The sequence below is a fragment of the Anguilla rostrata genome, chromosome 14, assembly GCF_018555375.3.
Source record: "Anguilla rostrata isolate EN2019 chromosome 14, ASM1855537v3, whole genome shotgun sequence".
Taxonomy (NCBI): domain Eukaryota; kingdom Metazoa; phylum Chordata; class Actinopteri; order Anguilliformes; family Anguillidae; genus Anguilla; species Anguilla rostrata.
In genome coordinates this window covers 20,892,957-20,907,734 of record NC_057946.1, presented here as the reverse complement: position 1 = coordinate 20,907,734, position 14,778 = coordinate 20,892,957, and the positions used below count along the sequence as shown (strand labels likewise).

General features: G+C 40.8%; 1 protein-coding gene across 3 annotated transcripts in view; it reads left to right on the top strand.

Moving 5' to 3' along the window:
- LOC135240132 (lysosome membrane protein 2-like) overlaps window positions 1–14,778 on the top strand; it is a 28,347-nt gene extending 13,569 nt beyond the window's left edge. For all 3 annotated transcript variants that reach the window (XM_064309432.1, XM_064309431.1, XM_064309430.1), the window contains exons 4-13: window positions 771–918; window positions 1,197–1,388; window positions 2,070–2,161; window positions 2,704–2,823; window positions 6,549–6,727; window positions 8,767–8,885; window positions 9,567–9,640; window positions 9,883–9,934; window positions 10,178–10,330; window positions 11,035–14,778. In XM_064309432.1, the coding sequence (XP_064165502.1) occupies window positions 771–918; window positions 1,197–1,388; window positions 2,070–2,161; window positions 2,704–2,823; window positions 6,549–6,727; window positions 8,767–8,885; window positions 9,567–9,640; window positions 9,883–9,934; window positions 10,178–10,330; window positions 11,035–11,157 (1,252 nt within the window). In that variant the 3' untranslated portion in view covers window positions 11,158–14,778. The remainder of the gene's footprint in view (window positions 1–770; window positions 919–1,196; window positions 1,389–2,069; window positions 2,162–2,703; window positions 2,824–6,548; window positions 6,728–8,766; window positions 8,886–9,566; window positions 9,641–9,882; window positions 9,935–10,177; window positions 10,331–11,034) is intronic.

The following is a 14,778-nucleotide window of genomic DNA, read 5'->3' as shown; positions in this document are numbered from 1 at the left end:
GATGAGGACAAGTAGCATTACATTCAGCATTTTAACATTCAGCAGGTAAACTGAGAACATCCTGACCCTATTCTAGGTCTACAAATTCAGTGCCTGTTGTATGGTTGCTCATATTGAGCAATCCAACTACACTCTTACCAAACAAAATAATTAATGCTGTGCGTTGGAATGACCTAAATGCCGCTTAAGGTTTTATTAAATTCAAGATTTATGCAACAATACAATTAAAACATGTTTTATAGATACCTGTATATGCTTTTCTTGGTGTTATGTAAGCAATTTGAGTTTTGAGGGGCTTATCATGCATGGCATGCGATCAATTGTCGAATATTTATTGAGCAAGTTTACTTCATCGTAAACATTTAGTGAAATTTTACACAGATGAACAGTGATACATTATTTACCTTTCACAACTGCCTCATTGTAATAAATGCAAGAACCAAACTGCATTATGGGAGATTGTAGATTCAGTTGGCTTTTGCTAGTTTTTAGCATCAATAATTTTATATGTGCAACACAAGCGTATATACCATTTCATTTGTACCACAATATGGATTACGGACAACATACTACAAAGTTGATTATGCAGAAAATTTTCTTTCCAGAATCATTTTCACTCTATGAAGTATTGAGAAATTGTTCTCGAGCAGCTGTAGAAAAGGAGCAATATGGTTCGCTGCCCAGCCCTGTACAAATTGTAAACCACTGGGCAGGTGCAAGGCTGGGGGTATTTTTGGACTGCTGAAGGTGCCCTCCCTTGCCTTTAACAGGGAATACAGGCCGAGGGAGAACGTGAGCTTCGTGGACAATGGGACAAAGGTCTCTGCCTTCACTCCCAAGAGTTTTGTGTTCCTGCCGGAGCAGTCGGTGGGTGACCCTGAAGTCGACCTTGTGACGACCATCAACATCCCCGCCCTGGTGAGTAATGCGGGACGGAGCATGGGCGTGGGAAAGGGCCAACACGCAGAGTGGGTTGACCTCCATGGCACCAGAGTCCAACTGAAAACTGGTCCGTTCTGCTGACCCGTAGGAAAGAGCAGTTGGAATGACCTGCTCATAGAAGCTCGTTAGCTGTTAAGAAACGTTCTTGATTGTCACGTTGAGAGAAACACAGGACCTCTGCTAACTGCTGTTCCTGTTCACTCCCATGCTTTTTGTCTTCTGTCTTTCATGCTTGTCCCTCCCTCTCATGGTAGGCGGTGATGAACAAGGTGAAGGGAAGCTTCTGGATGGGCACCATGGTGTCAATGTGGATGAAATCCATAAATGTAGGAATATTCATGACGCGCCCTGTCGAAGAGATACTGTGGGGCTTCAAAGACCCACTTCTCACTTCTATGCACAAAATGAAGCCTGAGGTTGAGGAGTACTTTGGCTTAATGTACAAGGTAGGCCAATTAAATAACTGTCTGTATTTGGCCTAGTCACCAAGCAGCCTCTATCTGCACTGAATGGAGAAACCAGTTCTGTGTTAATTATTGTCTAATGCTTTTTAAATCTCTAATCCTTCTTGATGAAATAATCCCATCATACTGGAATACGATGTACTTGACAGTAACATTACTGAGGAGATTGCCTCAATACACCAGTTTTCACAATCTCCAGTATGCAGGACATAAGGCACATCCCAACACCTATTTTTTTCCTCTTTTGTCAGACCGCTTCTTTCATGCACATAGTTTTTAAATGATTCCTTTTTCCAGGACCCACACATTGGTTTAAAGAGGGAGTGTAGCAGAGGTTATAAAATGCTGTGTTTATAAGAATTCACCTGAAGGGGGAGTTTCTTACTACACACATGTTAATCTAAGATCTAAGCATTTCTCTTAAATCAGTCACACCAATATGTCTGATAAGATTGACTGTGGAGTATTTCAACACATTGAGCCAAGTTGTCCAGTCACTTCTTAAAAATTAGATTTTTGAATGGGATTAAACACAATATGGCACTTGCTATGTCTCACCGTGGTGTTATTTTGTTTTAAGTTTGATTGGTTCTGTCAATAATGACCTTGGTCCTTACTTAGGGAAATGAAGGTGTTCGTGTGTGGGTGATGTCTTTTTTGCAGAAAAATGGGACCAGTGCTGGTGAATTTGTCCTCCACACGGGGGAAGAGAACTACATGGACTATGCCAAAATACACACGTGGAAAGGCGAAAGGTACTGAGGGCACCCTGCTCTGTAATGCACAAATATGGGTGGTGAAGGCAGGGAACAGATGAAATTATTGCGATGCAATCATTCTTCTGTCTTCAGATCACAGTCATTGAGAAGATGTAGAAACAAAAGTTCTACAGACACATTGACACACACTATGTTCTGTAACAGTTTGGTAGAAAATTTGATGCATTCAAACTGTAAATAAATGTATTTTAAGTATTGGCTAAACCTGAGGAACTGTGGAATGAATTCTCCAGGAAAGCGCTTCAACATCTTGTGAAATCTTTTTATCCGGTTTGGTAGTTACCATTAATAAATATGTTATTATGTGTCTACCAATATTTTGTGCAGTATTTAAAGATGACTAAGTCACACTGGAAAGAAATGACTTTCTTGTGCTCCCCAACTCAGGAATAACACACCTGCAACTGGCATTTTAGTCATGAATGGGCTTTCTTTTCTGTGGCCAGGTGGCATGTGTAGATGAGTTTGATGTGGATTTAATGGATCATCTTGCATGTTTTCATCATCTCCTGCTGTAGAGAAATCTCGTGGTGGGCATCCAACGAGAGCAACATGATCAACGGCACCGATGGAAGCGGGTTCCACCCTCTCGTGGCCAAAGACGAGCAGCTCTACGTCTTCACCCCAGACCTCTGCAGGTCTGCCACCCCACAAAAATCTTTAGTGGCGTTTCTCATGACACTCCCCCCCCACCCCCATGCGCAGTGAACTCTGATTGGCTGTGGAAGTCAGTCTCAATCTAGACATTGTTGGAGGTCAGGTGCAGGTCTCTACAGAATGACAGGGATTAAGGTGTGCTGTTTGGGAGTTATGGAGCTGGTCTCACAGATATGGAGTTCTCAGCATGGCTTTGCTGGGTCTTTACATTCCTGCGTGAGACAAAGTACCTGGCTGCTTTTTCTTAAATCGAAGACTAATTTCACAAAATCCACAAAACAATTGTAGGGTAATTTATTTATACAGCACAACAGTTGGGAGACCACTGAGAAATAATTTAGGTCTACACTGTGTCTATGGAAACAGTCTTAAAATGTTGCTTTCAAACTTCTGTTTATCCTCACTGTGAACTGGATAGCGTGTGATGTTGTCTCTCTCCGATGTTGGACGTAGTTTATCCTGAAATACAGAATGACCACTTACAGCTCTGAACTTCCTGCACCTTTTGTTCTTTGTGGAAAGAATTATGAGTATTGGCCATGGGAGGCATTTTCACACTTTGGATCCCAAGACCAGTCGCATGCAATTGTGTTTGTGAGGAGATAAAACTGTGTTTTAAAACAAACACTAGCCAGTAGCCACCTCCCTATTTTTTTACCCGTTCTTTTTAATAGACGCCTGAGATACACATGTTTTATAAAGGAGTCACCTTCGTACATTAATATATTTTCCAAATGTCTGGTTGTATAGGACTAGGTAATATAGTTTAAGGAAGGGGCTGTTGGTTAGTCCAAATTATCTCTGTACTCATAAAGAGATGTATTGTACAGGATCAAAGAAAATTGGTGTTGGGCTGCTTTGTGTTGTGGAGCTGATCTCATCACAGCTGTGGATCCATCAAGGGAAGAGGATAATTCAAAGTTCACAGATCTTCATTTTTGAGTTGGGTGTTGGCTGTGATTGCAGTATAGTCTTGTTAATGGTGAGGACTACCCTCAGAACTGAGGTTGTCCCTCCATGGTATTACCCAAAGCACACCGCTCTTCACAACTGCAGGCCTAACATAAAGTTGAGAGCCTATTATTGAAATGAGATGGTATTTCAGGGATTAACCAGGTTTCTTCTCCCAGTTTGAATAGCAGACCTGCCGACCTGCACGCATTTTGTGTACCAACCACGCAATTCTTGGTCAAAATACGCAGGTACAAAATGCCGGCTGAAACTACGCAAAAAAGAAATGTGTATATATATTATTGTAATTGAATTACGGAAAACAATACCGTACATTTATTCGGTATTTAAACTACATCCCTCGGATTGAACCAGATGCTACGACCTTGTGCTTGTGGTTCTGTAACCCCTCTCCGACCCACTGAACATACACTGATGCGCAGCGGTACTTTATTATCCACCGAGGCGTAACGCTGTATGGCTGAGGTAAAATGGGAAGTGGGGAGTAATAATCAAGCACAAAAATGTGACCGTAATGTTAACATAAAGCGTTAAAACATGTTCGGTAACTTTACGAGATGATGCATTTCAAGAGGTATATTCTAATGAGATAAATTTGTGTATATAGTTAGCCGTAGTAGTAGCTCGCATACGATCTAGCCTCGTTACGAGACGTGTGAATAACTGATGTAGTAATTTAGCTGCAGTAACTCAAACGCTACGGAAACTCCCTGTAGAAACTTTGAATCGCGCACGCTCTGTTGGAGCAAAGTGACCATTGCAAAGGTGTTTGACTATAGACTGCTAACGTAGCAAATAATTACTATTATTGCAGCCGGTCACCCGACCAGCCTTGCAGTTGGAAAATAATCATGACGTCAGATGACGAGGATACTAACAAGGAGAGCCTTCATAATATGGCATAAGAGAGAGAGCAGCAGATCTACTAAAAAGAAGCGAGTCCATGCCCCCGAAAAGTTACTCGCAAAATATCAGGATCAATGGCCGTGCCTCCGCCCCTCAAAACTTCCGCACCATGCATTTTGCACATTGTGCAATTGTGATTTTGTCATCAAGCCACCAAGGAGCTTCAGGTAATAATTTAGCTAAACCTCTAGTTACAAAGGCCTACATTCCTAGATAATTTTTCAGTCCAATACTTCTTTTTTCATTAGCCCTATATGATGTGTGCCTATATAAGCTGATTCAATTATTTATTAAATAAAAATGGAAATTATGAACAGAAACTTGGTTTTATTCATAATTGACAGTGTTTTACAGCGGTTTTTTTTTTTTTTACATTACAACGTAAGTTTCTGGAAACACTTAAAAATGAAAACATGTTACAATATACAAAATAAATTATTTCCATTTTTATTAAATAATTGAATGCAATTTACTTATTACTATGGTTATCTGTTTGTATAAGCGCACACATCATATAATGAAATATTAATCATGAAAAAAATTGTTTTAAGCAGGTGTACTCAAATGTTTGACTTGCAAGTATATCATAATATAGCCCAGTGCAGTGCTAGTGATATTTTAGAATCAGGTCAAATTATACAATTTTGCCTGATCACTTCAACAGTCAAAACTAGAATTATGAAGAAAGGCTTGTGTGTGCAAAGCAAAGTGGTATGTGCGAAAGCATGTGAACTAAGCGTTACACTGACTATTGTGGTACTCAAAATATTTTCCTAAGGTTGGCAGGTCTGGAATAGCATGCTTCAAATAATTGCAGCTTAATCATTCAACTATCATAATCATAACAACACTTTAGCATGTTGAGCTAGTAAAGCTCCTGGAGTTAAGACTCTCCATCTCCTCTGTTTGTTGACTGTCATGCTGACGTTGATTTAAGATCTCACTTCTCTTTTCTGAGCATGCTTGCGGAAGACGGAAGTTCATGGGTATGTACTGATAACAAGTACTCCTTATGTCTTTTTTGATATGCCATTTCACCCACATTAAATATAAATTTGTTTTGATTCTGCGAAGTCTATTTCTGGTGGGAACCTTGACCTAAAACTGGAACTGGGATGAACTTCCACCCCCTTTGCAAAATGGAAAGAATCTGCTGGACAGGCATGATAGTCATTTCCACATTGTTTGGAACACAGTCAAGGAGCATGTGGTTGTTTTCAAAAACCCTTTCACCTACTTAGTCATAGGTCAGGACGGTCGTCTGTATTGTCGTGACTAAAGCGTACCTTTCTGCTAACTTAATCCAATTAGGAAAAGGAAATTTCAAATGAATTATGATGGCACGGACTATAAAAACATATTCCCCCGTGGCCTTAACAGGGCAACACTCTCAAGCCTTTACATGTGTGCCTAGACCCATTGTTTACTAAATAAGAAATAATGTGCTTGCTAATGCCATTGTGAGTGAACACCATTGAATCTTATCAGGACAAAAAACTTTGTTACAGCAAACTGTATTTTCCGGATTTTAATCTGTGGTCATGTAGATAAGGCAATATTTTATATCTAAATTGTTATCTTCCATATACTGGTTTGTCTTCAATCCAGGGGCTATTTTGAAGATCAAGTAGCTACAGATGAACTTGACAGCTGACCTGTAGAATATTATCGTGGTAGTGAAGCTAAATCGATGTCCACATTGTGTCGTCCATTTTCACTTCCAGTGTCTCTTCTACACATTGGTATCAGACGTATCTGATGTACCTGTATTACTGAGTAATGTTTATGTGTGGAAGGGTGTTTGACTTCCTTCTCTGTTCCCGATTAGGTCCATCTACATGAAGTTTGTGAAGGACGTTGAGATCAAAGGAATCCCTGCCTACCGCTTCGCCCCCCCGAGAGACGTTCTGGCCAGCCAAGAGGAGAACCCAGCCAACGCCGGGTTCTGCGTGCCCCCCGGTCAGTGCTTGGGCACGGGCGTGCTCGACGTCAGCATGTGCCGAAAAGGTGAGGGCCAGCTGCATCCTCTCCCCAGGTCTGACATTGCGTACATGTTGCATGTTATTCCGCTACGAGTTTACTGAAAGTATTCGGGTAAAAGAAGGGGTGCACCTGGCGTTCCTAAATCCCAAATCAATACAGCGGGTCGTCTGTCCCCCTCTCTGCCCAAAGACAGTCTCCCTTTCTCCACTCCCTACATGCTATTCAGCAGTGTTTGTCCTCAGTCTCCTCACACCACCTGACTTGGTCTGACCGCTGGGACAGGGGGCTGCTGTAATTCCAGTCACCTGATCACAGTGCTCGCCTGGAACATTTCTCGTCTCGTGATTTATTGCTGCTATTCTTTGTAGTGGACGGATTAATGGCTCATCAGCGTAGCCACAATAATTAATGTGTGCACGGGTGCGTGCACGCACAACTTCTCGCCTATGAGGCGTTGTAGCCAATTTCCTCCATAAACCCAAAAGCTGCTAATTGCAGTCAGTTGGCTGAAACTGCCGACATCCATGGTCCCAGCAGGGTACTTAAGTGAGGAAAGTGCAGGTGACCCTTTGTTCTGGAACTCTGTGAATTTTCCCAAATGGCCCATGTTCACAAGACCAAGAGAGCGCAGCATTCACACAGACCACTGTTGCCAAACACAACAGATGGAAAGTGGTTACCTCTGATCTACTGCCATTTCGTCTCGCTGTTACAGCATGTCCCAATAACACAGTTTGCCCTCCACAATGACCTCAAAATTGAAGCTGCTGTGGGGGTGTTTCTGGTTCCCGAATATTGCACCCGCCCAAGCTACTCCTGTAGACGGGGAGTAGCCAAGTGCTGCCTTTCTATTGGTCTCATGCTGATTAGACAGACCTTGGATCTGGCTAGCCAGACCAAGCAAAAAAAAAAAGTAACGATAATGGGTTTGATATCTTTCTCAATCCGCATCTGCTTTGAGCCACAGCTGGTCGGATCCAGCACCATCACGCCCTTTTCTGCAGAGAAAACGCTCCTGCGTTGTTATAATGTCTTGTCATGTCTTGTTATCAAGGTCAGGAAACGGAACACATTTTTATAGCCGTGCTATCGTGTTTCTACCATGAAGCTGTCTGTAACTTCCCATAGACCTCCAGTATTCCATATTTATTTGACAAGCTTGTGTGGGACTGTACGGCTCATGTTACTGCTGCCACAAATTAGCATGTACCAGGTTACCCAAAGTATATGTTCTGTCATAGAGAGATGGATATAGTAACTGATTATTTTATTGTAGCCTGGAAGCTATTTCTTTAGCAGGCAGCTGCACAACATGTAATATAATTATATCTCAGCAGTGCCTGAAGATGGTCACTGCAGGCATTTTGCATGTCCGAGAATCATCGATTGTCACAATTTGGTTTCACCTGAAGATGCTTGATCAGATGGCAGGATTACAGTCTGTTGTTCATTCTGTTTATTATCAGATTCATTTTTGTGTGGGAACGAGAGATTGTGCGGTTGCGGGCAAACAGTTTAATTTGCTGATTTATTATGGGGCTCCTGCTTCACACCAACACCTGCACTCAGGTTTTGGGTCCTGCATCCTGAAGACTGTCCTGTTATTGTAACAATGGGACAAAGTTCTCCTGCTCCTGCCATTGCCTGTACAGGTGGTGTGTCGTCTTGTGCGTGCAAGGGGCCAGACAATTGGAGGAAGTGTCGGACCAGGACCCAGAACAGTCACGCCTCAGGAGATGCAACAGAGAATTCTTTTAAAAATATGGATCAGAACACTGTGCTCTCATTGTGGGAACGTTCAAGGTTAAAGCCAGGCTTGTGGTGCAGATCGAATCACCGCTCCCCCTTACGGACATGACGGCTGAACCTTCGCACAGTTGCGTGGGATGTGGCCCGAGAACAATGCGCTTAGCTTTCCCATCTGGTTTCTTATGCTCTGCGATGACTTGTGACTCGAGCTATAAAGGTATCGTGAGGTCAAAGCGCTGGTCACATGCCGTTTCAGTTGCCTCAGGGTTTTCTAGTTGGGCCACAAATTACCGCAAATCATCTCTTCACCACAGGCGCTCCAGTTGTGGTCTCATTTCCACATTTCTACCACGGAGAGGATAAGTACATAAACGGAGTGGCAGGCCTGTCGCCAAACCAGGAGGACCATGAAACATTCCTCGACATTAATCCGGTACGGAGTGAGTTACGTGTACTGCTCGCCTGTGAGGAGAAGAGACATGCAGAGGCTTTGCTGGACAGTGTGTCTGGAGTCTCTCCGCTGTTCAGTGCTTCAGTGCATGAAAATGTTTGCATATATACAAGGAAAAAGATGCTTATATACAACACAAGACGCACATACAGCAAGCAAATGGCATTCATGAAAAAGATTATCCTCAGTTCCATTATAAATATATATATATATTTCAGAAAATAGAATGGTATTGAGTGTTACCAGATCAAAGACATCAGTATTAAGCCTTTACTAATTTCATAATTCTTGGAATTTTACTTTCGTTCCCCCCAGAGAATACACGCACGGTTTGGATGGCAGTTTGAGAAAATGCTCAGTAGCGTCATCTAGTGTGCTTTTGTAAAAAAAAAAAAAAAAAAAAAGCAGATGTGTCAGGACAAGACATTCTATATTTCTTTTTTTCAACACAATTTACTTTTATATTTCCCTGTTTCAACACACTGTTGAAAAAATCATTTACAGTGAGAACCCCCTACCCTTTATATTTTGGACCTGATCCACATTTTTAGTAAATAAAGGACTATGATGAGGTGATGGTAAACCATTTGTTAGCCCTCTGGTGAAATATGCTTCATCAGAAGATAATTGTGGGGCTGATTTGTGATTCCCTTAAATTTACAGACCCTCGGGATCCCTATCCGAGCATCCAAAAGGGCGCAGATAAATATTCTAGTGAACAGAATCTCTGGCTTCCCGTGAGTATATATCTCCTCTAGCACCATTCGCAGTCAGGTAAAATATGTTCCACCGTATGTTTAGGACCCGTCTTATAAAATAATTAAACCTATTACTACTTTCGTATCATTCATTTCTGTTCCTGAGGCCATTGAATTGATTCCCTGTGATAATACATTACATTTTGCATTTTAATATTGTCAGTTTTTTTTTTGGTGAAGAAAGCCTTGATCTTATGGTTTCATGCTTTTCATTTTTTCAGCATAACCAAGAAATTAACTGAGACTATCTTTCCAATTGTGTATGTAAATGAGGTAAGAAGCCTACTTCTCGGACCTTACACTAACTTTGGAACTGACATATTCACTAATATATAACATGTAGTATAAAAATGCAGTATTGGATAACAAGGTAATTTCTTGTTTCTAAACACTTTGGTCCCTGTTCTGATTGCCCTCTTATAGTGGCATATCAGGGGTTGTGTCATGGGTCAGTTACTTTGAGCTGATTAGCTGTGGGCGGAGCTTGGCTGTGACACATTTCCTTACCCCATGCAGACAGTGGTGATTGACGATGCGTCAGCAGCGAAGATGAAGAAACTGTTATTAATGGTGATGCTGGTCTCCAACTTCCCCCTCCTGATTGTTGGCTTGGGCTCCCTCCTCCTGATCGTTTTCATCATCCTCATCATCAAGTCCCGACAAAAGAAGGTGGGAGTCACCAGAGCGGTCGTCTGGCTGTCTGCATGGAATCTGTCCTCAGACTGTACTTCTTTGGCCAGATGAGTTTCTGTTAGGATTCCCTCTGTTTGCACAGCATTCCACCTGCTCCTCACTGCAATGCTTACACGCACACTGCATGTTTACTCACAAATCTCTGTAATGCACCAATCACTGTGCACACCTTCGGTTTCTGACTGAATCTCGTCCAAATTAAAGGGTGATTCACTTTAGCTCATGAAACTGTAGTATGAGGTTATGTGATAGATTACATATTAGTCTATCTCATAGACTTTGCTTTTCTTCTTATTCTCGTCTAGCATTTATTTTGTATGTTCTAAAACTGAATGATAAGCTAGTGCCTCATATTTTCCTGTGCTATTATTGATCCTCTATTTCCAACAGTCATCCATCCTTTGGCTTTCCCATTGGTAGCAGTGCTGTTAATTTTATTAGTGCAAAATAATGACACTTGTATATTTATTTGATTGAGCATAGTTCTAACACACAAATTTTAGGAAGTTAAAATGTTTTTTCCAAGTTTATAAGGTGAACAAAGCCTTACAGTATTTTCTGCCTTTATACTCGTAGCAAGCCAGGGAATTAGTCTTTCTTTTAAATGAACTTTCAAAACCAGGATTGCTAAAAAATAAAAATAAAAATAAAGATTTTGTTGCGTCTTTCTCTGTTTACAGACAACTGCAAAGGAAGAAACAAGCTACTCGCAAGTAAATGACAAGCCAGACGACGACTGCCTGGACCAGCACAAGAATGGCTCGTACATCGCCATGTCCCCCGTGGAGGGAGAGAAGTGTTGAGGTTGCTGCGGGGTGGGGGCTGTTACTGTGGCGGTGTTGCAACCGGCAGGGCGGCGCTCCAATAAATGTATTGTCGATCAAGACGCTGCTTGTTCTGCTGTTCTTGGGATCAGCCTTCCTCTCAGAGCTGGCTTCTTTGCATGGCCTTGCTTCCTGTCTCTTTGTTCCAGCCGCCTCTTTGCGCTGGGGGGGTCAGACCACACACACAACACACCTGAGCATGTGTGACCGTGAGATGCTCCTGCTCTACACTGAACATGAAATTCTGGAATGAACATTGTATCCAAATTAGCCATGCTAGCATATGAAGATGATTACAAACACTGTACATCTACAGTGTAACCTGCACATTTCCTTGTTTCTTTCCCATTTAAATCACGGCAGTGATTCTCATATTGACTCGGGTATATCCTGAGCCTTTTTTGCAATACTCATCAGGCATGAAAGAGTCTTTTGAGACTGGGAACACGCCCCCCCCCCCCCAAAGTTAGGGATAACTTTGAACCTCTGTGTTACTAACACGGCATTCTGGTAGATCAATAGTTCCAGGTATTTTGCATCATTTCCAGGTGTGCATTCTCTCCGCCTACCTCTTCCCTCTCCTAGCAGCTCCTCTTTAAATCTTGTATGCTCTTTTTTTGCCATGCTTCAATGAATGTTTTCCATATATATTGGGACGCATTTACGTCTCAGGGTTCAGGGTGATTAGAAGTGTATTGTTTTTGCCGTTACACCTTGCACTCTAAAATTGTTCAGTGTTGTGGTAGAACATTTCCTTGCTGTGAAGAAAATGGGGGTTTGTGCTTTGTGAATACATGCCCTCATATGAAGTTATCATTTGTGCAGATGAAAAGTAGCACATGAATGTAGAAGCTCTGTAATGCATTACATGATGTTTATGCTCTGTAGAAATCGGTGAAATTCTTGAGCTAAATGGTGAGATGTTGAATTCCATAGTGAAGTCTGATTGTATAGGTTTTTCTGCCTGTTTGTAAGCTACTGTGGGCTGTATGAAGATAACGTAGCAATTCAGTGTGATGCATCTGGCCATCCGTATTCCTTAGTTTTTTAATCCCATTTAAATTAATTATAGCTTCTGTTAGGCACAATGAGATGGACACAACTGTGTAAGGGTTTTGTTTTTGTTTGTTATATGAACATAAGAGAGCAGTCCTTACTTTATACAAATGTAACTTATTTAAGTGACATTTAATGGAGTTTGGTCAAAAGCAACCACCACCCTACTTCAAATGTGGTTTTATGCGAAGCAAATTGGCTTTCAACCTACTTTATAGCAGCCTATAATATTTAAAGCCAGCTCGCTGGAACAGTCTGCTGCACAGTGTGGGTAAACTGTGTGCATGTGTGCCGAGTGCAAGCATCCCTCGGTAGCAGTCGTTTCCGTTACGGTGCAAGGGAAAGTATGCATATGGAAGCAGGATTTAAGAAATAAGTGCCCTTTGTTTAAATAATGAGCTGTTCTCTTTTTAGCCCTAGTTTATTACTAGCCTCTGTTGAGCTGCTTATAGAATTCACAATGTGCTTTTTAATGGTTGTCTTATCTGGGACAATGTTGGATGCTACTTGTTACATTGTTAGATTTCATTGTGGGTCACTAATATTGACAGTTGTGCAGTCAAGACTGGATTGTGGGATCACGATAGGAGTTATGTATTGATAAAGCAATGTAAGTTTAAAATGGGGTATGAATGGTGTGACACACGATGGAGTGCTTTGATACTCTGTTTCATAGTTTATGTGCCGTAGGTGTGTCCAGTCTCCTTGGAAATTTCCAAAACTTTAATTAGACTTTACTTTTCAAGTGAAGGCCAAAAGTGGTTGGGAACTGTATTTACAGTATTCTCAGCTCTGTATACTTGTGTCTCAAAATAGTGTTTGATCTGGTAGTTTCCTGCTTCCTTATGTGAGTTTCAATATTTTTGTGACTTGTAATGCAGGAAGGGCTCACCAAGATTTAATTTCAGGATCATTTGCAATGTTTCTTCTTCGATGCATGGCTAAGCACAAAAGTTTGGCAAATTTAGTTATCAATAGTAAACAAGAGTATCAGTTCAAACATTGCATGGTATTTGTATTGCCAGAATACAGTATTGCTCTGTTGAGCACAATGCTTTTATTGTAATGGAAGGAATATATTGAAAGCAACAATTTGACACCTGTTCTGGGTGGCTCTGCATTGTACATATTTTCTTGATGACTTGTGTTGTGATGGCTGTTGAAAAGATATTTGGTGTTCAGAAAGATTGCTTTTTCTCCGGTGAATCTCTGAAGGTGTGTGTTTTATTAGCCTTATGTCAGTTCTGCTATCCGACGTGTCTGTGCAGAACTGTTGAAGGTTGTCTGAAGAAGTCTGAATTGTATTTTAGTTTTTTTATAGGCCTTGAGTATTGACAAGTTTTAGGAAGGAAAAAAAAAACTAGCATTTAAAACTTGACTTTAACTGGCCATGGTCTTGGGTAAACATTGGCCTGTCAACTCCATGGGAGTCCTCAGTTACCAGAATGTGACCTACTGCTGAACTGTTCTACTGACCTTAAATAGTCCACTGAGCTTTACACAACCAAAGAGCCCAGGTAGCTTTCAGATTATTTTCACACTGCATTAAGACTCCCGACAACTATGCTACCAGCTAACTCGTGGTTACTTGAGCTGCTTAAATATACAGGACAGTATTTACAGCAGGGGCTTTTTTCCCCCCAAACAATGAAGGGTTTGTGCATTTCAATTTTTTTTTTCTTTTTTAAAGCATGTATAAAGTTCTTGCATATTGCTTTTACAGGACTATAATTGTACATTCTGTTACCACAAAGTTGCCATGACACAAACACACTCAGTAGCATACAAGGTATGCTTCACATAACAGAAGCAGCAGTACAAGGTTTTTTGTGTATACTAACATTTTGCAGTGATAAAAATAACAGGTCATTGCTTTACATTCTAAACGCGCAACTCGTACATCCCTTATTGACAAACAGTGCCTTTTAAACTAGGGACAACAAAACGGTTTTCTACAAAGGCGGTTGTGTTTTAGAATCGACTCAAATGGCTTCATGAAAACATTTCACTTTATAAAACTGCATATGGATCTTGTGGTAAAATCACTAAATTATTTTCAAATAAATGATATGTACAATTGTATGAAAGGGTAACATAATTGCTATGGCAAACTACTTCAAAATTTTAAATAATCCTCTGTAAAGATGAGCCCAATGCATAAATGGAAGCTCTTCTGCTGGACTAAACCAAAGTACCATAGCTTGTATAAGTGAAGTTGTTTACTTATTTTGTTTTTGCAGTAAGGCATGAAAAATCTAACATTTGCGCATATCCATTAACATTTTATTACAAACTTCTGAACAGTTTGTACAGAATTCAGATAATTTTATCTTTTTCTTGTTTTTTTTTTTCCTCTGAGAATTTTTTATTGCTGTTGTAAATGCCAAACTTTGCAAATTATATTGGGTGCAAAATCATTTCAAAGAAACCTGTGTTTGGGATTTAGAGTGCACAAATGTTTCAACAATGGTTTTGTAAAGAAAAAATAAAAAAATAAAATCCAATGTATTTGCATCAAAATAAAAGCACTTGGTTGAGTGTGAA